This window comes from Manis pentadactyla, chromosome 11 (genome assembly GCF_030020395.1).
Source record: "Manis pentadactyla isolate mManPen7 chromosome 11, mManPen7.hap1, whole genome shotgun sequence".
NCBI lineage: Eukaryota > Metazoa > Chordata > Mammalia > Pholidota > Manidae > Manis > Manis pentadactyla.
Genome location: NC_080029.1, coordinates 12,276,231 through 12,301,826, shown reverse-complemented (window position 1 = coordinate 12,301,826; position 25,596 = coordinate 12,276,231). Strand labels below are relative to the sequence as shown.

General features: G+C 42.4%; 1 protein-coding gene across 3 annotated transcripts in view; it reads right to left on the bottom strand.

Moving 5' to 3' along the window:
* Nucleotides 1-25,596, bottom strand: part of FBLN5 (fibulin 5) — a 78,751-nt gene that overhangs the window by 23,231 nt on the left and 29,924 nt on the right. For all 3 annotated transcript variants that reach the window (XM_036882279.2, XM_036882280.2, XM_036882278.2), the window contains one exon: nt 2,586-2,708. In XM_036882279.2, coding sequence (XP_036738174.1) covers nt 2,586-2,708 — 123 coding nt within the window. The remainder of the gene's footprint in view (nt 1-2,585; nt 2,709-25,596) is intronic.

The window sequence follows — 25,596 nt, the reverse complement described above, 5'->3', positions numbered from 1 at the left end:
TACGATTTCATTCCACTCCAAGATTCAAGGCTGAGATTTACCCAACATTAAGAGTCAGCTCTAAGTTTCTGTATAAATGTTACCCCGCCCTGGGAAGGAACAATTTCACTAAAAGTGTAAGAGGAATCCATAACCGCACTCCAATAGGCTCCTTGCCAGCGCCATTAATAATGAATGTGTCCAGCTGTCAGGAACAAGAGCTGGTGGAGGCCAGGACACCCCGGGAAACACTACAGTCTGGAGCCCTATGAATCCAGTAACACAAGGATGCTGGGGTTCGCCTTAAGTCTTCTTGCACCAGAGCAGACATAAAACTCTGGATAAATACACCTCTCCTAAACCATGGCTGGCCTTTCCTGAGAAAGCAGCTCTGTGGGTGAACGGATCTTTTTAGCAAAGTTGGGCAATATGCCCTCCCTGACATGTACCAGTCAGTGGGGAGCCTGATGTCATTGGGTAAGCACTTCCCAATACTCCAAGCTGATGAGCTGATGGGCTGGCAAATTCACTCCTGCAGGACAGGATGTCTTGTATGAAGCCTACAGGTAGAGACCAAGTCCTCATCTATACAAGCACCTGCTGTGACCTTTATAACTGTAGCTGTATCCGGTCTTTAACTCATCTAAATCTCCCCCTAAACATTCCCTCCCAGCTACCCTGGTTCCTTTGGAAACAGGGGCCATCCAGCATTTGGAGGCCAGCTCTGGGCCTAGTTTCTACCACCTGCTGCCAGGAAGGACCCTGCGTCCCTTACCTATTGTTCAGCCCTCCTCAGAGGCTGCGCCCTGCCCTTGTGACTGTTTTATCTGGCTCACAGCTACTTCCGGCCTGGCCCACCCACCACCCACTGAGTGCTGTGCAGCTCCTGCTTGGAAAGCACACTGACTTGTGCAGGTGCTGCCCCTGACCTCTTCCCAGGGTGCAGATGGGCTCATCACCAATGCCAGGGAGGCCAAATGCCAGGGAGGCAGCAGGGCAGGAGAGGGCATCCTCTGCCTACAAGTACCTTGGAGGCAGCCCCTTACTTTTCTGCAGAAGCCATGCCTCCCAAAGTGCAGAGATTGGGTGGTGGACAGCTATGGAACTCGCATTTGGGAAGAGAAAGAAGAGTTTGGCGAGAAGACGTGATCAGCCGTAATTGGAAAGGTCTTCCCTGTGGACATGAAGGGAGAGCAGGCTTCATGTGGCGCCTTCACGTTAGGCCTCCACTTGCCTCCAAAAACTTCAGGCTTTATGGAAGAGAACAACCCTGCTGGGAGGAGGAATGAGCCTGGCCCCCCTCAGGTGGGGAGGGGCTTGCTGGCCCCAAGGTCTCTGTAATCTGGCCTGTGTGTCCCTGTCCCCTGGGCCGCTTTGGCGCCCCCTTGGGGTGGAAAAACTGGACCAAGAAATAGGAGATCAGTATTAAACCCAACTCCTTCTAATTTTGTCCAAAATGTTCCTCTTCTTTGAGTCTCAGTTTCCAACTCTATAAAAGTTGGATGACATAATATCTAATGTCCCTTCCAGCTCTGAAATTCTACATATTAAGTTCCTGTACAAATAACTCACTCACACGGATCTGCTTATGTTCAAATCGGTGGCATCAAACTTTCCATAATTGCTGGGGTTGGTTAAAATGCCCACGACCCCCACATTCACAAATGCCCGTGTGCGGCCAGCTCTGCAGTGCACGACTGGAAGGGGGAACGGGGCCAAGTGTAGGCTGGCTTATCAGGCGCTGAGGATGCTTCAGACAGGCCTCTAGAGCAGACCCAAACTCAGTCTCCATCACAAGAGACTTGGAAAGAAGAACCGTCTTTTTTCTTGTTTCCATGATGTCTGGATTTGCTTCTCAGCTCCTCCAGGACTGACCCTCAAGCAACAGAACAGTGTCTTGGAGAATTTAAGCTGGTAGGGCTTTTCCAAGAGAACACAGCATAGAAATCACACCCTAGAAGTAGAAATTGAAGTGACAGCTAGAGATTGCTCTGAATTCATTCACTTGGCTAAACCAAAAACAAAAGGGGAAGAAAGGAAAATAACGTTCCAGTAAAAATAAACAGAGATCATATAGCAGGTGCCCATTGCAAGGAACAAAACTCTCAGTTGCTGATGACTAGCACCTTAGGAGTAAAAAGACCATAGCCAGCGGGGAGAAGGGGCAGGACGGGTAGGCACTGCGATGGACTTTGGGGAGGAGATGATGTTGGATGAACTCGACTGATCCACATTTGAGACTTGGGACATTTCTGTGACTAAGCGAGTGTTCCTTTCTCTTAGTCTGATTTCTAATTACCAGAATAACCCTTCCTTCTCCCACTTCCTGCCTTGGATATAAACCGCCTAAAGGCAGAAAGAAGGTCTAGGTAAAAATCAAACATGAACCCTTAAAAAATGCATTCAAAAAAAACTCTGACAATGACATGACAGTGAAGGTGACAGCTGGTTCTTATGGGAAGGTGCTACAGGTAAGCTCCATGGCCTCCTACCTCCCCCACAAAGAAAAGCCCACGGCCCTTAGCCCACCGAGCTATGCCCACATCTCACAATGCCCCTGGAAACTATTAACTGCCAAGAGCCTCGGAACCCCAGAGAGCTGTTACCTAAGCACTGGCCTTCCAGAAGCCAATAGCCATCGGTGCAGGAGCAGGTATACCCTCCTTCGGTGTTGATGCAAATCTGGGTAGGGTTGCACTGGTGGGAATCCGTTGCACATTCGTCCACATCTGTAACACAGGCATATTCCAAAGCATGTCACTTGCATCTATCTATTCAAAGCCCGGGAGCCACCAGAGGGGCCAGCTGCTTACTTGTCTAGATGGGAGGCGGTTGATAATGTCCCTGGGTTATATCCAAGGAGGTGGAAGCACCTCCTGATGGGTACCATTAGGAGACACCTGACCTTCTTGGAGGGGGCAAAGCTAGTCTGTTCCCCAGAAATCCACGAAGGGAAGGGCCAAGAAGAAAACACACCACCTCAGACACTCTTCTGCCATGCCATCCCATCATCCTCTGAAAGCAGATCACCTTGATAATAACAATTACTTAACTTACAAACACATTTTGTATTGGGTTTATCCATTCACATGCTAAACAGGGGCCTGCTGTGTACCCACTGTGTGCACAGAGCTACGATACAGACCTCTGAGACATAACAGAAGAAAAAGCCCCCTTGCCAAAGGAAGCTTGTAGTCACTTGACTGCATCAGCCATGAAAATTTTTTGGCCTGAGGCTCCTGTCCCTTCACAAAGCTTTACAAAGCCCCGCCCCACCCAGTCTTCCATCCACTCCAGAGCTGCTGGGGCTGATCTCTTGCTGCCCTCTGCTCATACTGGGTCTCTATGCTGCTACATGCCCCTCGCCATCTGTTTGGTCCTGTGCAGGTACTGTGTCCAAGACGGTCCCTCCTTAACTGAGAGCTTGAGAGCATAGAGACCAAGCTGCATTCCCGATCGTATTTCCCAAGTTTTTTTCTTGTTTAAGCACTCAAACAGTCATCTCTCAAAACTGCTCGTTTCTACTAAAACAAGTCCTTCTGCCATCACTCCCCACACTGCACTTTGGGGTGAGCGCTCAGAATCCTAGGCATCCTCACACCACACTCTCACTCTGACCTAGAGATGTTCCCTAAACTCCCATCTAGGCATTCACTCCCAAGGAGTCTCTGGGCGCCTGGACCCACCTTGCCTGCCGCCAGTTCCTTTTCTCCTCGTCAGTCCCGCCCCAGGACTGCACCTTAGCAGGCCCCTTCCCTCTGCGCCCTCAGCACCGCAGTCAGGGTCTGCTCACATTCACCTTCTCCCTGCCTCCCCTGAATGGACCATTGCACAGTTGAAAGAATATTAAAAGCTGTCATTCACTGAGCCTGTGGGAGTTGGCAGCCCAGGCAGAGGAGAGAGGGCTGAGCTTGGCTGCCTTTCCCTGTCCCTCCTGGAAGACTGTCTGCCTCTAGGCATGGCAGACGGCACACTATGGTACGGGTAGGAGGGCACCTAGGGCCCCAAAGCGTAAGGTCCCTGAGGGCTTCACCCACTGTGCACCCAGGAAGCAAGCACAGCTGATTCAGTGAAACATTCAGCCAGGTAAGCAATGGTCTCTTGGGTTCAACTGACACACCACCATCCACGACCCACCTGCGACAAGTCAACACCAATGACACAGGCCAATCCCCCCCCCACCCCCAAATGATCAAGTGTTTGGGCTTCACAAGGACCAGCCTTCAGTTCTCTAAACATGGACAGTCTCCAAGAACATGGCTCCAAGGTGGCAGCAGCCCCTACTCTACCCTGACACACTGCTGGTATGCAGCCTTGATGGCAAAGACCCAGCCCTGTTCTCAGCTGCAAGAGCTCCCGCCTTCCCTTGGCCTCCCTTCCACCCCCAGCTCTGCCCACCCAGCCAAGCCTCCCAGGGGAATGGCAAATAATGCTTGGCCAGCAGCCACTCCTGCTCAAATCCATATCGAAGCCTATGATAATAAATAATACCACTATCAGCCAGTGCATATTTACATTTTTCCTGCAGGGAGTGATGGATGGCAATTGTACCCTGGGAACAACATCGCCTTAGGAATTTGTCCTCTTTTTCCTGCCTGAACGGGAATAAAGGGTGAGGGAGACCTAAGGGGAGACGAGCTGTTAGAGAGACTTGGTAATAGCAGGCTCTCAAGTCTCTGTGTTTGTGTAACTTACAGCACAGGCAATGTGCCCACAAGGTCCTGCAGGGAGAAACCAAACATTTGGGAGTGGATTAGACTGGGCTCCCTCCACCACTTTTCTGAGCTAAAGAATTATCTGTTATACTGCATTCCTGTTGTTGTATGCTCAAAAAACTAAATTTTTAACTTTCACTAACTCAATGAACAGACTGTTTCAATGTGTGTGTGTATATATATATATATATATAATATATATATATATATTTGGAGAACCCAATATATAATATTGGAAATATATATATTTTTGGAGAACCCAATAAGTCCCTGGAGTGTTTTGGGTCTGTGTCCCATCTTTATATCCTCAAAACATGCCTGGTATGATCCTGTGCCATAATAAATGCTCAGTAACTGTTTAGTGAATGAATGAATGAACACATGAACAACAAACATTGGTGCCTTTAAGTCCCCAGGAAAGCTTTTCTCAGCCAACTTGCTGACAAGACCATTTTGGTGCATGGATTTTTAAATAGCCACCCCCACTGAAAGCCGCTGTCAGCTGACACACCTGTGGAGCTGAAACTGGAAATGTTCACGCTGTGGGGGTCCGCAGGGGGCAGAAAGACTCATCACACATTCCAGCTCACAGCTGAATTGGTTACATTAAATACATTTGACTTAAATAACAGAAGGAAAAATACATCAAACCACTCCAAGGACATTCTTTGGCAAAGCGTCCTTTTCTGCATCGGTGGAAAAGTACAAATTATGGCAACCTGAGAAAGTGTCATTAACCTCGTATGCAAACCGTGCCTGTTATTTCCTTTCCTTTTCTTGGTGATATTTAAGAGGAAAGAATGCTGGGTTCATTCAATCATTCATTCATTCATTTACTCATTCATTCTTTATATTCTCCTGTGGCCCTGTGTGTGTGTATCCTCCCAAACCTCCAGGCCATTCAGGAGAGCCAGTGTGGAGCGCAGTCCCTCCAGCTGTATCATTCCCGGAAGCAGACTTAGAGACCCTCTGCCAGCTCCCTGCCCTCCTCCCAGGAGCACTGCCTAGGCACTGCCTTGGCACCTGGAGGATTCCACCACAGCAACTGTGGCTGGGCTCTCCCCAGGTGGGGCAATGCCCATCTGCTGTCCAGGCGGCCAGCACCCTGGCAACTGGAGGAAAGAGCTCTCTGACTTCTCCAGGGCCTGGCAGCAGATCAAAGCTCAGCATTGTGCCTGCCCAGGAATAGCGTCCTCAGTGCTGAACTGCACAGCTTTACTGACCCGCACGGCTTTGTCTGAGCTGCTACCCGTTCCTTCAGACATCTCTAGAGTGGCCTTCAATGAAAACATTTTCAATGTGACACAACAACTGCTCACTTAGGAAAGTCATCCAAATCAGCCAAGCTCCTCTCCTTGGCACTCTCCCAGGAGGCTGCAGGCAGGACTGAGCTCCTAGGCCTCGGGACAGTGGCCCACACATTAGGGATACTTGTTGAGGATCTCATACTGCTAGCTATGTCTCATGTCCCCAGCCAGTCAGAAAGCTTCACGTGGACAGGTGCATGTAAGCAGAATAAAGGATGTCCTTCGGACAGGTGCACCAGTGGGAATAAAGAATGTTCTTCAAGTTCAATCAAGATCTCACAGAGGAACCAGATGGAGGAACTGGCCTCCAAACATCAGAATACACCTGCCCAATAACCAAGGGCAACAAAACAAACAGACTCTCCGCAGCTGACTCACAGGGCAGCCCGGGGAGGGGCCAGAGGCCACAGCGCTGCGGGAAGCTTCAGCCCTTGGAGCAGGAGTCTGTGATGGAAGCAGGGGTGAGAGGCAGCCCCTCTCTTTAGTCAGAGGCAGTTCTCAAGGAACTTTACAGGTGTCATGCTGTTGTTTTATGCCTGGGATATGTCCTTGCCTGGGAGTTGGCTGGTTCCCAGAAAACAGCATACAACCCACTTTTCAGTCCCATGTAAAACTAATGGTTCCAAGTATGACCTTAGTGTTAACTCACAGGTTATTATATAAAAATCTCTATAGGTAGGCATAATGACTGAATGTATTGTCACAAATATGCATCAGTATACTCAAATATAAATAACATGCATATGTATACCAGCTATTGTTATACTTGAATGCACATATTATACACACTGCATTGACATTTCAGCATTTGTTCCTGAAAGTTAAAGGGAAAATACTTTAACCATTTTCACAACACCAGTTCTAACTGAAATAAAATGTCCTTTAAAAACTGTAAAATAAAGCAAACAAAACAAAAACGAATGGTTCCCCATGTCCGCAGGGAGAACATTTCCTAGGCCATTCTGCCAGCACCAAATCTGAAGAGGGAAAAAAAAAGCTAAAGGGCTGAGACCTCCCCAGAAAGGGCTAGTGGGTGAAGAATAACTTTGGGGTTAGGCAGAGCTGGGTGTGAACCCAGACTCCTGCACTCAATAACTAAATATTACTGAGCAAGTTCATTAACCTCTTGGGTCCTCAGGTGTTCTGCAAAAGAGAGCTCTGGCAGCCTGCTGTCTAGGTTGCTGTAAGAGTTCATAAATTCAAGTGTGCCCAGGTCCCTACCACTTCCTGGCATGCAATGGGTGCTCAGGAAATGTCAGCTCCCATTACTGGTGAGACGCTCTTTCGAACAGCTGTTAGTAATAAAAGAAGTTTGGCTTCTGCCTCCTGCAGGCTTTGTTCTGGGATTCACCAAAGATACCAAGATGATAGCACAGGGCCTCAGTGAGCTGTAACGCATGGTTAATTCTATGACTCAACCACAACCAGGCTCTGGAGCCCTCTCCCCCTAGAGCCTCAGACACATGAACAAAGGTAGGTATGTTCCTTAGTGGGATCTCAGTTTCCCCCTCTGCACTTTGTCATCTGTGTGTCCATCTATGATGCCATCATGCTTAAATGTCTAAAAGCATAAGGGTACATGTGTTTTACTGAATTCCACAGCCAAATACAATCACTCTTTACATAATCCACAACTCTTCCCTCTTCTCATATCTTCTCTTCTCCAATATTGTGAATGAGCAAGGGATGACTTTGTGAACCTGTATACCGTCGGGTGCATATTTCTGGTATTGTGTGAAAAAGGCCATCAGCCAACAGGCAACATTCCCGTTGGGTGATGCTGGGAGAAACTGTCCAAAGTGTTTGGAAGACTACACCTTCCCAAAGGCCTTCACTAGTCCTTTTTTGGACACAACAAAATTATTTCCTTGGTAGTAAATTTTTACCCAGTGAAACAACATGTTTTCCCAGCCCGTTTTTGTTCCTTCCTCACTCAAGCTAATGGGGCTTGATAAGGAAGGAGAAAATAACAATGGCACATTCCTATGCCTCCAGTTAAAGCCAGTTTCTGGCCTGCTGCTGGGCTGGGTCAATGCCATTTTTCAGTGAGACAAGGCCAGCCAATGCTGGAAGCTACACAGGACCTACTTCCCAAGCACCTGCGTAAGTAAAGATCTCAGCGTTTGAGAACTTGCTTGGTGAATTCCCAGGACATCTGCACTCCATGTGTCTGATGGGTCCTGCGCAACCATTAGGAATCAGATCTTTTTGTGTTTACAGCACTTTTCCCAGTGTTTGATATTAAGCTTAGAGTACAAAACCTGCTCATATTGCACCTATAACTTGGCAACACGTGGCCTATTTTCCAAAGAACAAGAAGTCCTTTCCTCTTGGGTGAAACCAGCTGTAATGCAGATTCCAACATCTCTGTGGTTTCTATTTTTCTATCCATAAAGTGAGAACTTGGAGGAGATTTGTGAAAAGCCCCATCTAACTATGACCATTTATAGAAACAACCTATACAATCTAATGGGGATCACATTGCTTGGTTCTTGGGTAATAATTTTCATTCAGCGTGCTTGGTAAACATCAGCTGACTAGCTGCTTTCCAACCGGGCAGTGAATTGGCCAAGCTCATTCAACTTTTGCCACCATACACATGGTCACTGCTGTTGCGAGGAGGGCAGGGGGATGACATATATCCTCCTTCTTGAGCGTCATGCAACAAATTGTCCTGAAAGGAAGGGGACAAGGTTGCTAGTTGCCATTCTAGACGAGGTATTTTTCTATTAAAAAGCATAAGGCTTTAGCCATTATCGTGACTGTAAATCAAACAAACCATTTGTCCATCAACAGAGAAGGATTTTTGAACCTATACAAGCCAGTGGTTCCCAAACCTAGCTGCCCAAGAGTATTGCCTAACTAAATCAGAATGTCTGGGGCTGAAGGTTTGAAAAGCTATTTAAAGTTACCTAAATGATTCCAACATAAAACTCTATCTGGAACTTGCTGTGCCAGAACAATACTTCTCCAACTTTAATGTGCATAAGAATTATGGGTACTTGTTAAAATGCAGGTTTAAATTTGGTAGATTCTGCATTTCTAACAAATTCCCAGATGATGCGAATGCTGCCTGCCCAGGGGCCACACTGTGTATAACAAGGTGCTAGATTATTGTGAGTGATATTTGGTTGTGTATCCGCGCAACCTGCTCAGAATTTAAGAAGTTGTCAAGAGAGTCTAGGAGGGAATTTAGTGTGCAAAAATCAAGCCATTGACTCCTAACCAGATTCTTCTCTAAGATCAAACCTGCTGGCAATAGAAGTATTGTGATTTTTAGAGTCTTATTAAAGAAGTTCTCAGCACAGTCTTAAGCAAACAGAATGGCTTTCTGGTGTACAGGCGCAGCCACTATTCAACTCCACCCCGCAATGGTTGGGGGCCTCCTGTTGCATTTCCTCGGACTACAGCATTGTGTGCCCTCAAAAGGTTGTCCTTCCCCTCGGTTTGCTAGTGGTGTTTTGATTTCCTATGAGTAAGCTCAGTTGCCTAAATCTTAACTAGTTCTTGGAATACTGTCAAAGAACAGTGATGACAAAAAGTGCAAAAGATTCCAATTAGGAGAAAGGGTAACACCTTTCTCCAATACAGGCCATCCCTTTTTCACAAACAGGGTCTAGAAATACTGTAGCTCTTGACTCCTGGAATCTGCATCCCCCCACAGGCTCCTCCCTTAGTTCCGTCTGAGCCTATTCCACCCCTACAGCCAGACCTCCATGCCATCCTCAGTGTCGTGATCTATGACCCTCTTGTCCCTGATCCCCATGCCCTCCTCATGTGATGCTGTCTCAGTTAAAGGCATCACATTTTCCAGTATCCTGGGCTAGGAACATCAGCCACCCTTAAATCCTTCCCCTAACTCCCTACCCTCACAAAATTCCCTTCTGCAAATCTTATCAACTCCCCTTTCTTTATATCCCTCATGCTCAAAGACTCCAAGGACTCATGATCTTTTCTCTGAATGATTGAAATCACATCATTACTAGAGTGCAGCCTCCAGTCTCTCCCCATGAAGCAAGCCAAACACAACCTCCAGAACCATCAAGACACTAAAATGATCATGTGGCTCTACTACTCAAGATGTTTTATCGTTTCCTTAGAAACCTCAAGGCTTTCTTTTTACACCTCAGTAACATAGCACATCAAGCCTACTTTTACATTCACACATGTGCTAAGCACATCTAGTTTCATAGCACTTTAGCTCGTATTACATAGCTAATTGTGTATGGCTCCATCTCCCTCTACTGAACCATGAGTCTCTTGAAAGTGAGAAATGGGTCTTACTCACATTTGTATCCCAAACACCTAACACACTGTTGACATGACTGGGAGCAGGGAAATGAATTATTATGGAAATGAAGATCTTGGACTTTTCTGAAGGCAAGAAGGGAAGGTCAGTTAGGCCATGGGGTATCAGAGGGAAACTGGTTCAGCCATCCACCCCTTTTGTGGCCTATATCACATTCTCATGGGATGAAGGATACCTGGTGGACAGCCGCAATCCCAACAGAGCCTTGAACCCCAGCTTATAGTGCCTGGGGCCCCATTCCCATCCCAGTCTTCACCCAGGGAAGATCTGAGAATGTCTTCAGCCTCCAGGGGCCTTTGTACATCATGTACTTGGCCTGATGGAGTAAGGTATGTTTCCTTTTTCTCCTAGGGAGCCAGACATTCCAGGTGAAGAAGAAGTTTATTCTCAATAATCACAGGAGAGCAGAACATCAGAGGAGGGAAAAGATACACCTTCTTCCTGGCCTGAAAATGGGCACCTAACCAGCTGTTCAGGGCAAAACCAGGAAATCCAAACTCTTTTTCAGGGTTAGGACAAAACCCTCAGCTTGATGCTGGCCATGAGAATACCCAGGTGTGCAAACTCACCCTGAGGACTCGATCAGCCCAGATTAACAGCAAACATTCCCTGCCAGGTCCCACTCAGAGCCTGATAGTCACACCTGCACGTGTTCTCTTCCCCACACCTGGGGGTCAGAAATCCCACTGTCGCTATGACTCATTGCTAACTAACCACGGTGCCCCTGCACATGTCATTGACCTTTTGCATTTGCTTTCTTATCTCTGAAATGGGACCACCATCACCTGCCCTGCTGGGGGTTGCAGGCTAGTGGGGAGGCCAGACAATGAACAGGAATGAGTACGTGAAGGGCATTGTGGAGGGCTATGAGAACACATGGCTGGGAATGTCCCAAATCTGGGAAGTGAGGGCAGGTCTTGACACTGGACACTATCCCTGAAACCTTAGGACAAGGGAGGGAAGTGACAGATGGTTCTTTCAACACAATAAGTTACAAGCAATAGGCCAGCAGGAGATTAAGAATATACATATTTCATCCTGAGACCAACTCATGCTGGTCTCCTCTCCTGCCCCCACCCTTCTACCCTGGAATGGCCCAAAGATCCCTGCTCCCCATCTGTAGCAGATGACCCCATATCAGAGAACAACTATTGAGACTACAGCTCAAGATGGGGTGAAACCTCAGGGGATGGGACGAAGAGGAATAAAAGCATGTAGAGATCATGGGGATGGGGGAGAAAGTGCCAGAGAGATAGAGATTCCTGAGGGTATAGAGTCTCCAGGCTGAGGGGGGCCATATGTCCTGAGAGTCTGGAAGCGAGGGCCACACCCCAAACAGCACAGGGCTGAAACAGTCATGCCTGCTCCCCACCACCCTTTGGACCTAGTAAGAGTTGGATTATATCATTGGAACCTAAAATAAATATTGACCTGATTAAACACTTTCCAGGATTGCATGTTTACCTAGCTTGTGGAATAGGGCTGCCTTTTTTCCATCCACCCCTCTTTGATTACCAGTAGACTCCTGGATATCTCTAGTGTGGGAGGCAGGAAGGTGAAGGGGCTACATGTGGGGCCAACTAACTAACTGACCTGCCAGACCACTCTGACCACCCTCCCTCCCTCCATGAAAAGAACAGTGCTTAAGTCCCTGTGCCAATAACACAGCTACTTCAGGATTCATTTTTGCCACCACACGTTCACCATGGGCCAACACTGCTACAGGTACTAGGGATTCAAAGACAAATGACATATGAGCTATGTCTGTTTATAGTCTAGTGGGAACAGATGAGGGACAAGATAATCCCAACTCAGTATGGTGTAAGTCTCATGCTGGAGAGAAGAATGTGGGCACTTTCAGGAGAAATAGGCTTCCTGGAGTAAAAGATATTTGGCTGAATTTAGACAGATGATCTGGATATCTGCCACAGTTGGATATTTCCCTCCAATTCTTCCAACCAAAGACTGCATTTTCCAGCTTCCCTTACAGTCAAGTGTGGCTATGCGACTAAATTCTGGCTAATTTCTGACTAAATTCTGACTAAAAATGGGATACAAGTAAAAATGATGTGTAACAACTTCTGGATCATGCTTTTGAAGATGAGTTTTAGTCATTCTCCTCCCTCTGGAACACAGGTGTGATGGTAGTGAGAGCTGGAGCAGCCACCTTGGATCCAGAGGTGAAAACCACACAGTGAGTTTGGCCAAGCCACCCTACCAGCCCTGAACTATGTGCCTCTGGATTGTGCCATGAGAGAGAATTTAAATTCTAAACCAGTGTGTTGAAAGTCTGTCTTATAGGTATAGCTTAGCTCAGCTTTTACCTAATACAAATGAACAGGAGTTAGCCAAAAGAAGTAGGTGGGCTCCCCTGTGGCCCCACCCCACTAATCCCTGCAGGCAGGCACACCCTAGCTAGGTGCTCTCCCATGGCCCCACCCCACTATATCTGGCAGGTATGCACAGTCCACACAGGGGAAACCCCTTGAAAATCTGGCTCTGGTAGCTGGGAAGGTTTGAGTGCCTGAGTCTCATGGGACTGAAACAATTGGAGAGACGGTTCTTGGCAGGCTACCACCCCCAGGGTACTACACAGACAGCAGATTGGAACATACCCCTAGTCTTCCTATGACCACTTCCTCAAGACTGGGAGAACTAGCTGTTTCACCTCATACACAGAAACAAACACAGACAGTCAAGCAAAATGAGGAAATAGGAATATGCTCCAAACAAAAGAACAAGATAAACCCCAGAATATATCCTTAATGAATGGAGGTAAGTAATTTACCTGAGAGAGGGTACAAACTAACGGTCATAAAGATGCTCACTGATCTCAGGAGAAGAGTGGGTGAACACAGAGAGAAGCTGAACAAAGAGATAGAAAATATAAGAAAGTACCAAACAGAATTCAGCTGAAAAATACAATGACTGAACTGAAAAATGCACTAGAAAGTCTCAACAGCAGACTAGATGAAGCAGAAGAAAGGATCAGTGACCTAGAAGACACAAAACAGTGGAAGACACCCAACAGAGCAGCAAAAATAAAAAGAATATTAAGAAATGAAGACAGTTTAAGGAACCAATGGGACAACATCATGTGGAAAAGAGTCACCTAATAAGGGTCCCAGAAGGAGAAAAGAGAAAGACACAGAAAACTTATCTGAAGAAATAACAACTGAAAACTTCCCTAACATGGAGAAAGAAAAGACATCTAGATCCAGGAAGCCTAGAGAGTTCCAAATAATATGAACCCAAAGAGATCAATACCTTGGATCACATTATAATTAAAATTTCAAAAGGTAAACACAAAGAAAGAATCTTAAAAGCAGTGAAAAAACAACTTGTTATGTAAAGAAAACCTCCACAAGACTATCAGCAGATTTTTCATCAGAAACTGCAGGCCAGAAGGGAATGGCATGATATATTCAAAATGCTGAAAGCAAAAAAAAAAAAAAAAAAACCTCCAACCAAGAATACTCTATCCAGCAAGGTTATCATTCAGAATTAAAGGAGAGAGAAAGAGTTTTCCAGATAAGCAAACACTAAAGGGATCACCACCACTAAACTGGCCCTATAAAAAATGTTAAAGGGGTTTCTCCAAGCTGAAAGAAGGGCACTAATTAGTAATAGGAGAACATATGAAAGTAAAAATCTCAGTGGTAAAGGTAAATATATAGGTAAAGGTAGGAGACTAATCATTTATAAAGCTAGCATGAAGGTTAAAAGACAAAGGTAGTAAAAATATAATTGCTACAATTAGTACACAAAATAAAAAGATGAAAATGTGACATCAAAAGCATAAAATATGGGGGGAGGAGTAAAAATATAGTTTTAGGATACATTCAAGCTTAACTTGCTATCAGGATAAACTGGCATATATATATATATATATATATATATATATGGTAATCACATATTATGGTAATCACAAAGCAAAAACCTATAGTAGATACACAAAAGGTAATGAGAATGGAATCTAAACAAAACACTTAAAAAAGGTACCAAATCACAAGGGAAGTGAGCAAGAGAAGAAAGAAACATAGAGGAGCCAAAAAATAACCAGAAAACAATTAACAAAATGGCAATAAGGACATATCTATCTACAATTACCTTAAACATAAATGGACTAAATTCTCCAATCAAAAGATACAGAGTGGTTGAATGGATTAAAAGAAAAAAAAGATTCACCTATATGCTGCCTACAAGAGACTCATCTCAAATGTAAGGACACACATAGACTGAAAGTGAAAGGATGGAAAAAGATGTTTCTGCAAATGGAAACCAAAAGAAAGCTGGAATAGCTATACTTATATCAGACAAAATAGAATTTAAACAAACACTGTAATATAAGACAAATATGGGCATGACTTAATAGATATATACAAAACATTCCATCCCAAAGCAGCAGAATACACATTCTTTCCAAGTGTACTTGGAATGTTCTCCAGGATAGATCATATGTTAGGCCACAAAACAAGTCTCAATAAATTTAAGATTGAAATCATCAACCTACTTTTCAGACCACAATAGTATGAAACTAGAAATCAATCACAAAAAGGGAAACCTGACAAATCATTAATACATGGATACTAAACAACATGCTACTGAAAAACCAATGAGTCAAAAAGGAAATCAAAGGAGAAATAAAAAATATGTTGAGACAAATGAAAATACAACATATCAAAATATATGAGATGCAGCACAAGCATTTCTAAGAGGGAAGTTCATAATGATGCAGACCTACCTCAAGAAATAAGAAAAACCTCAAAGAACAACTTTACCCCTAAAGGAACCACAAACAGAGGAACAAAGTTAGTGGAAGAAGGAATAATACATATCAGAGTAGAAATAAATGAAATAGAGACTAAAAAGACAATAGAAAAGATCAATGAAACTAAGAGCTGATTCTTTGAAAAGATAAGCAAAACTGATAAACTTTCAGCTTGACTCACTAAGGAAAAAGAAAGGGCTCAAGTAATTAAATCAGAGATGAATGAAGGGAAGTTACAACTGACACCAAGAAATAGAAAGGATTTTAAGAGGTTACGATGAGTAATTACACAGTAACAAACTAGACAACCTAGAAGAAATGGATAAATTCCTAGAAACACAAAATCTTCCAAGATTAAATCATGAAGAAATGAAAAATCTGAGTAGATCAATTACTAGAAAGGAGATTGAATCAGTGATCAAAAACCTCCCAACAAACAATATTCACCAGATGGCTTCACTGGTAAATTCTATCAAATATTCAAAGATTTAATATCTATCCCTCTCAAAAACTGAAGAGAAGGGAATGCTTCCAAACACATTTTATAAGGTCAGTATTACCCTGATACCAAAACCAAACAAGGATACCACACAAAAAGAAAATTGTAGGCCAATATCCCTGAACAAAAGTGCAAAAGTCCTAAACAAAATATTGACAAACCAAATTCAACAATACATTAAAAAGACCATAAGCCATGATCAAGTGAAACTTATTCCACGGATGCAAGGATGATTCAACATCCTCAAATCCATCAATGTGATATACCACATTAACAAAACAAAGCCTAAAATCATATAATAATCTCACTAGATGGCAGAAAAAGCATTTGACAAAAATTCACCATCCATTTATGACAAAAATTCTCAACAAAGCTGGTATAGAGGGAACATACCTCAACATAATAAAGGTCATATATGACAAGCCCATGGCTAACATCATACTTGATGGTGAAAAGCTGAAAGCTTTACTTCTAAGAGCAGGAACAAGATGAAGATGCCCACTTTCACCACTTTTATTCAATGTAGTATTGGAACCCTAGCAAGAGCAATTAGGCAATAAAAAGAAAAGGCTTTAGAATTAGGAATGAAGAAGTAAAACTGTCATTATTTGCAGATATGATTTTATATATAGGAAACCCTAATGATTCTATCAAAAAAAATGTTAGAACTAATAAGCAAATTCAGAAAAGTTGCAGGACACAGAAAATCAATGTACAAAAATCTGTTGCATTTTTATACACTAACAATGAACTATAAGAAAGAGAAATTAAGAAAACAGTCCTACTTACAACTGCATCAAAAAGAATAAAATATGTAGGATTAAATTTAACAAAGACATAAAAGACCTTTCTGTACACTGAAAACTACAAGAATTTGACAAAAGAAATTGAATAAGACACAAATAAATGGAGAGATATTCTGTATTCATAGATTGGAAGATTTAATGTGGTGAATATGTTCATATTACCCAAAACTATCTTTAAATTCAATGCAATTCCTATTAAAGTCCAATTGCATTTTTCACCAATATAGAACAAATAATCCTAAAATTTGTATGAAGACAGAAAAGATCCTGAATAACCCAAGCAATCTTGAGAAAGAATAACAAAGCTGGAGGCATTACCCTCTCTGATTTCAAACTATATTGCAAAGCTATAATAATAAAAACAAAATGGTACTGGCATGAAAACAGACCCATGGATTAATGGAACAGAATATAGTCCAGAAATAAACCCATGCATATATGTCAATTAATTTATGACAAATGAGACAAGAATATACAATGAAGAAAGTACAGTCTCTTTAATAAATGGTTTTGAGAAACAAAGACAGCCACATGCAAAAGAATGAAACTGGACCATTATCTTACACCATATACAAAAATATAAATTCAAAATGGATTAAAGACTTGACCGTAAGACCAAAAGCTATAAAACTCCCAGAAGAAAAACAGGTGGTAAGCTCACTGACATTGCTCTTGGTGATACTATTTTAGATCTGACTGCAAAGGCAATGGCAACAAAAGCAAAAATAAACAAATGGGATGACATCAACTAAAAAGCTTCTGTATAGTTAAGGAATCCATCAACAAAATAAAAAGGTAACCTACCAAATGGCAGAAGATATTTGCAAACCATATATCCAATAAGGAGTTAATGTAAAAAATATATAAACAACTCATACAACTAATAACTTAAAAACAAACAATCCAATTAAAAAATAGGCAGATCTGAGTAGATATTTTCCCAAAGAAGACATACAGATGGCCAACATGTACATGAAAAGATGCTCAAAATCATTAATCCTCAGGAAAATACAAATCAAAACCATAATGAGATATCATCTGACACCTGTCAGAATGGCCATTATCAAAAAGATGAAATAACAAGTGTTGGTGAGGATGTGGAGAAAAAAAGGAACCCTCCTACACTGCTAGTGGGAATGTAAATTGGTGCAGCCACTGTGGAAACAGTGCAAAGTTTCCTCATAAACCTAAAGATAAAACCACTATATGTTCTAGCAATTCCACTTCTGGGTATTTATCTGAAGAAAATGAAGGCCCTAATTTTAAAAGATATATCCACCCCTATGTTCATTGCAGCATTATTCCCAATAGCTAATATATGGAAATAACTGAAGTGCTCACTTTGGATGAATGGGTGAAGAAGATGTGGTGTGTGTAGTATATATACAATGGAATACCACTCAGCTGTAAAAAAATAATGAAATCTTGCCATTTACAACAACATGGATAGACCTTGAGAGCATTATGCTAAATGAAATAAGTCAGGACAAAGAAAGACAAATACTGTATGATTTCACTTATATGCAGAATCTAAAAAACAAAACAAAACTCACAGAAGCAGAGAACACATTGCCAGAGGGGTGGGGGATTAGGGGATGAACAAAATGGGAGAAAAGGATCAAGAGGTACAAACCTCTAGTCATAAAATAAATAAGTCATGGGGATGTAATGTACAGCATGGTGACTATAGCGAAAAATACTGTCTTCCATATTATATAACTTTTGTATGGTAATGGGGGACACTAGATCATTTCACAGTGCATATAAATATTGAATCATTATGTTGTATACCCGAAGGTACTAAAATGTTATATGTCAATTATACTTCAATTTAAAAAAAAAGATAGGTGGGGAATAGCATGTGTAAAGGCACAGAGGCATGAGAGGCACAGCACATTCAGAGAGCCAGAGCAGTTAACATGAGCAGACATACGTGGGTGGGCACAGTGAATGCAGGGAGAGGGAAGGGGGAGATGGGAGCCCGTTTGTAAAGCTCCCTGTGCCAAGCTAAGGATTCCGGAGGAGGAGGAGAATGGGAGCAGAAAAAACTGGGAAGGGGAAAAGAAAAGACGAGGAGGAGGGAAAAAGGGGAGAGAGAAGAAGGATAAAAACACCATTGTCCTCTCCTGCACATGAGAACTTGTATCAGTTCTCAGCTGACCCCCACAAAAGTCCTAGCCCTTCAGAGCGCTGCAAAAATTAGCATTCAGTTTTATGTTTGAGCTCTCTGAGTTAGCTTCAACTAGAACAATTTTACTTCCTTTCAAAAAAAATCACAATGTGGTAAGTCCAAAAAAATAGAGTCCTGATTCTAAATGGTTGGATCAAGAGTTTGCACATCAGAGTCTGCTCAATTGGATTAATAAATGCTTTTTTGATCAAAGTTAGTAGGAGTAGTGGAGGAAATTCTAATAAAAAAATGGTAAAATCCTCAACAAACAAAAAGCAAATAATCCAATTAAAAAATGGGCAGAGGAGCTGAATAGACAGTTCTCTAAAGAAGAAATCCAGATGGCCAACAGGCACATGAAAAGATGCTCCACATCGCTAATCATCAGAGAAACGCAAATTAAAACCACAAAGAGATATCACCTCACACCAGTAAGGATGGCTACCATCCAAAAGACAAACAACAACAAATGTTGGCGAGGCTGTGGAGAAAGGGGAACCCTCCTACACTGCTGGTGAGAATGCAAATTAGTTCAGCCATTGTGGAAAGCAGTATGGAGGTTCCTCAGAATGCTCAAAATAGAAATACCATTTGACCCAGGAATTCCACTTCTAGGAATTTACCCTAAGAATGCAGCACTCCAGTTTGAAAAAGACAGATGCACCCCTATGTTTATCGCTGCCAAGTGGAGAAGGACAAGTACCAAATGATTTCACTAATATGTGGAGTATAAGAACAAAGGAAAACTGAAGGAACAAAACAGCAGCAGAAGCACAGAACCCAAGAATGGACTAACAGTTACCAAAGGGAAAGGGAACTGGGGAGGATGGGTGGGAAGGGAGGGATAAGGGTGGGGAAAAAGAAAAGGGGCATTACGATTAGCATGTATAGTGCGTGGGGGACACAGGGAGGGCTGTGCAACACAGAGAAGACAAGTAGTGATTTTACAGCATCTTACTATGCAGATGGACAGTGACTGTGAAGGGGTATGTGGGGGGGACTTGGTGAAGGGGGGAACCTAGTAAACGTAATGTTCTTTCTGTAATTGTAGATTAATGATACCAAAATTAAAAAATAATAATAATAATCAGCAGAGCCTAATTATGGAGAATCTAAAAAAAAAAAAAAAAAAAAAAAAAACACCCCACTTTAAACTCTCCATCCAAACCGTGGGGCTGTCCCAGTGGCAGCTTAGTTCCGAGGTCCCTCTGAGTGGCCAAGCCAGCATGGACGGATGAGGGGACCTGACACCAACATTAGACAAGGCCTCTTCTGAGCCAGCACCACATTCGCATACACCATGACACTACAGTTTGGAAGGCTCAAAACCTTGCTCTGTAAAAGTGTTTTCTGTGCATCTCTATAAAAACTGCTGAGAGAACACTTGGATAGAAAATGCACATTAGCATGATGGGGAGGGGCCAGAAGAAGGAGCCAAGAAAGGGTGTAACCACTAGGCTCTTCCACAATAAAGACAATGGGTGACCAGCGTCAGTCCGGCCTCCCTGCAGCAAGAACCTGAAACGTCGCAGGACTGCCAGGATTAGAGACGGTACTAGATGTCACTCACCTACAGTTTACACAATGCTCTATGTCAATCATATCTCAGTAAAGTGGGGAGCAGGGGTGGAACTTCCTTGGGAAAAAGACTTTATTCTCAAGAATCCATAGAATGGAAATATGGAGATTAAGAGAGCCCATGCCCCAGGGTTAACACTGTAAAGGGTCTGACTGGTAGGAGACAGTGACTTGTGTTATTTATTTAATTAATGAATTTCTTAATATACTTACTTTTTTCAAAATAAATTCTTTATTTACTGTTGAAAAAAAAAATGGTAAAATCCAACGGCCCAGTGTAACTCTCCAACAGCCACCACATTTCTCTGCGCCCTCCTGCCCCAGACTTCCTAGAAGTTGTCTACAGTTGCTGCTCTGCCTCTGCACCTCCCACTCTTGTCTCTAACCTGCTCCAGTCAGACTTCCATTTCTTTTATTCTACAACAGTCTGTCATCAAGGTCACCAGTGACTTCCACAACGTCAAACCCAATGGGTTCTTCTTCACCCTTTGCTTCTTCCTCAGCAGCATCAGGCACAACCTCTCCCCTCTTTAAAGACTTTCTTTGTTTGACTTCCATAATCCCACCCTCTTCTGGTTTGGGGATTTTCCTAAGGTTTTCCTGGTGTCAGTAGGGTGGGTCAGGACCAAACTCAAGTATTTTTATTTGAGCCCAGTCTGCTCTTGACCCTCACCACCTAGCTGACCTAGCACCTTACACAGAGGAAACAAGTCAATAGCATTTCTTAAACTAAAAAGTGCTGCCAATGGCAGAATTTTACAGCTGGAAAGAATTTAGAAATCATCTAATCCAGTGTTTCTCTACCTTGGCTGTACATTTGTATCGCCTGGGAAGTTTTAAAATATATTACAGAAGCCCACCCAAGATCGGTTAAATCACAACTCCTAGGAAGAGCCAAGATGGATTTTAATGTGCAGCTAGATTATCTATTGATCTTGATTCAGGAAGTTTAGAGAGAGTCCCAGGAATCAGTATTTTTAACAGGTATTCCAGTTGATGCTGGTGCAAGTATTTACACTTGCAGAAACACTGGCATAGTCCAACCACAAGACTGAGTGACTCAAGAGCAGGAACCGCATTATATTTATCTCTGCAACCCCTATCCAAGCACAGTGCCTGGCACAGAATATTCACTGAAAAACTAGTTGCTCAGCTTATACCCATTAGGGCTTATATAAAAGGAAAGAAAGGAGGAAGAAAGGAAGCAGGGAAGATAGGAAGGAAGGAAGGAAGGAAGGGAGGAAGAAAGGAAGGAAGGAAAGAAGAGAGGGAGGGAGAAAAGAAGGAAGGAAGGAAGGAAACAAGTATTGGTGAGAACATGGAGAAACTGTCACCCTTGTACACTATTGATGGGGTTGTAAAATAGTGCAGGTGCTACGGAAAGCAGTATGGCAGCAACTCAAAAATTTGAACATAAATTAACATGTGATCCCACAATACCACTTCTGGGTACATATACAAAAGAACTGAAAGCAAGGCCCTGAAGAGGTATCTACACATCCATGTTCATAGTAACATTATTCACAATAGCCAAGCGGTGGAAGAAACCCAGATGTCCACCAATGGATGAATGGATAAAATCCAATGTGGTCTATGCATACAGTGGAATAGTACTCAGCCTTAAAAAGGAAGGAAATTCTGACATATGCTACAACATGGATGAACCTGGAGGACATCATAGTGAGTGAAATATGTCCGTCACAAAGAAACAAATTTTGTATGGTTTCAATTATATGAGGTATCTAGAATAGTCAAGCTCATAGAAACAGAAAGTAGAACAGTGGCTGCCGGAACTGGAAAGAGAGGGGAATGGGTAGTTAGTGTTGGAGGGGTGCAGAGTTTCAGTTTTTCAAGATGAGAAAGTTCTGGAAATCTGTTTCACAACAATGTGAATGTACTTAACATATTGAACTATACACTTAAAAATGACTAAGATGACAATTTCAGGTTGTGTGTTTTTGCCACAAAAAATAGTTAAAATCTATAAATCCATCGAACTCCATTCCAAATTTTATGCATTGTTCCTACCCAAAGACATAATCGACTTGTGATCTGGAACAAAATTGCAGTGAAGAAGTGTACAACAACGTCCTGTGCTCCTGAGCAGGTTAACTCTGCCAAACAGCCCACATCTCATGTTTTAATTAAGACCTGAGTATTTACTGAGTGGAGCAGAGAATCAGGAGGGAAGCAGGAACAAAGAGACCTGGACGATGACCATCATGTGGGGCATCTCATACCTCTAATAACTGGGCTCAAAGGGTAGCACAGGTCCGTGGGAACAGGGGCTTTGGAGCCAGACCTGTTTTAAACGCTGCCACCACCATTAGCTGTATATTTTAAACAAGTTGTTTTCTTGTTTTGTTTGTCCATTGGTTTGGTTTTAGCCCCTAAAAGCCTTGGTTTCTTCATTTACACAGCAGTTAATGATGGTACATAAGTCATAGGGTTTTATGAGCATCCCATGTAAATAAAGCCTTTAAATCAGTGCCTGGCACAGGAATGGCCCTCAGTCAAGGCTGACTGTTATAACTTCCTATCAAGAAGTAGGAGGAGGAATCCCATGCTCATGGGTAGGAAGAATTAATATTGTCAAATGCCCATCCTACCCAAAGCAATTTACAGAGTCAATGCAATCCCTATCAAAATACCACCAGCATTTTTCATTGAACTAGAGCAAATAATACTAAAGTACATATGAAACCACAAAAGACCCCAAATAGCCAAAGCAATCCTGAGAAAGAAGAACAAAGCTTGGGGGACTAAACACCCTGAATTCAAGTTATACTACAAAGCTTTGGTAATCAAAACAGTATGGTACTGGCACAAGAACAAACCTATAGATCAATGGAATAGAGAGCCCAGATATAAACCAATGCATATTTGTTCAATTAATATGTGATAAAGGAGCCATGAATACACAATGGGGAAAAGAGAGTCTACATACAAGAGAATGAAACTGGATTATTGTCCACCTCCATATACAAAAGTAAACTCAAAATGGATCTAAGACCTGAATGTAAGTCATGAAACCATAAAAGTCTTAGAAGAAAATAAAGGCAAAAATCTCTTGAACATAAGCATGATCAATTTTTTTCTGGACATGTCTCCCTAGGCAAGGGACTCCATCAAACTAAAAACTTCTGTACAACAATGGACATTATCTACAGAACAAAAAGGCAGCCTACAGTATGAGAGAATATATTCATAATTGTTTTATCTGATAAGGGATTAGCATCCAAAATATATAAAGAACTCACACTCCTCAACACCAGAAAAACCAAATAACCAATTAAAAAATGAGCGGTGGACCTGAACAGACATTTTTCCAAGAAGAAATACAGATGGCCAATAGGCACATAAAAAGATGCTCCACATCACTAATCATCAGGGAAATGCAAATCAAAACCACGATGAGATATCACCTCACACCAGTTAGGATGGCCACTATCCAAAAGACAAGAAATAACAAGCATTGGCCAGGATGTGGAGAAAAGGGAATCCTCCTACCCTGTTGGTTTGAATATATATTGGCCCAGCCACTGTGGAAAGCAGTACTTTGATTCCTCAAAAGCTAAAAACAGAAATACCATATTACCCAGTAATTCCACTGCCAGGAATTTACTCTAAGAAAATAAAATCCCTGATTTGAAAAGATATATGCACCCCTATGTTTATTGCCACATTATTTACAATAGCTACAATATGAAAGCAACCAAAATGTCCATCAATAGATGAACAGATAAAGAAGATGTGGTGCATTTACACAATGGAATATTATTCAGCAATAACAAAGAAAGAATCCTGTCATTTGCAACAACATGGACTAGAGGATATTATGCTTGGTGAAATAAGCCAGGCAGAGAAAGACAAATACCATATGATTTTACTTATTTGTAGAACCTAAAAACAGAACCAAACAAAATAAATAATACAGCAGTACACTCATAGAAACTGAGAAGTAATTGGTGGTTATCACAGATGCAGGGTTGGGATGGGTGGGTGAGGAAGGGGATAAAGGGACACAAAAATTCTCAATCATAATATAAGTTGGTCACGGGGAGGGAAGTACAGCATGGAGAATATAGCCAATGATTCTGTAACATCTTTCTGTGTTGACAGATAGTAACTGCACCAGTTGGGGTGAGGATTTAATAGTGTGGGTAACTGGTGAGCCACTATGTTGTATACTTGAAACTAATATAAAATTGTATATCAACTATACTTCAATTAAAAAACAAAAGAAGTAGGAGGAGGAGAAGGGGAAGGGAAGGAAGGGAAAGGTCAAGGAGCCTACCTCCTACAAGAAGAGAAAAAACAAGGGATCAAAAGCCAGGTTCTAGTTCAGAACCTTCCACTAGCTCAATGGTGGCCCAGAGGCAAGTCTTTCTCAGCCTGCTTTTTCTGAAAACCAAGTCTGAGGTCTCTTCTATGTGGAAAGGTTGATAAATCTGAATCCTCTCTGCTCCAGATGAATCCTCTGAACCCTGAATGCTCTACGCTCCTCATGGTTCCCTGGCTACACCTCTTACCTATGCAGAGCTAAGGCGGCCCTCTGGAGGACACAAGAGGAGAAGACATAAACATGGCCAGGAGATGCTCACAATTTGCCTCTGCATACAAAATGAGGACAGGCCTTGCAGACCAGACTATTATAACCTAGAGAGAAAACTCAAGGTAAGGGGGTGACCTCAACGGGGAAGGAATCTTATCTAATGCCACTTTTGTAAGTACTGGGGGGCACAGTTAAGTTATAGTCTACTTTCCAGTCAGCCCCATGTCAAGTGTCTATTACAATACATAAACTTTACAGTATATGCCTACCATTACAGCATATGAGCACCGTTATAATGTGTGAATTTTGTTGCAACATGTGAGTTGTTATAATGTATAAACATTGCCGTCTTCCCTGAGATTTACTCTGAAATAAGAACATTCTAGTATTTCCCTCAAAATCTCTTTAAAGACCTATTTAATAGGCATCTTCAGAAGGCTTCTCAATGATTTAAAAAAGACAGAGGAGTTAATGTTCACTCTTTTCTCCTCATATGCCAAAGTGGTGTGGATTCAAAAAGGAGAAAATATACTCACCATAATAAGGGTTGATCATTCATTCATGCATTTAACCAATATGTATTAACTAGTGGAGAATGAATATATATTTTTCATTCTTGGTCTTCAAATGCCCTGATAAGCCAAATTCAGTCAAATGTTTTATCTATCTATATTATCTTAGGCACGTCTAAGGTGTTACCCCCCTGCTACTAGAAGTGATAAATATGATGTGGAGATGGTTAGTAAATAGAACAAAAAGTACAGATTAGGAATTCAACCATCCTCACCACCTGTGGCTTATATCAGTTTTCCCATTTTTTTAAGTGGGGGAATCATGCCTGATTACTTTCAGAAATTTATGAGATAAGAGTTTTCTTCAGAGGAAATGCAACCTTACATGTGTTTTA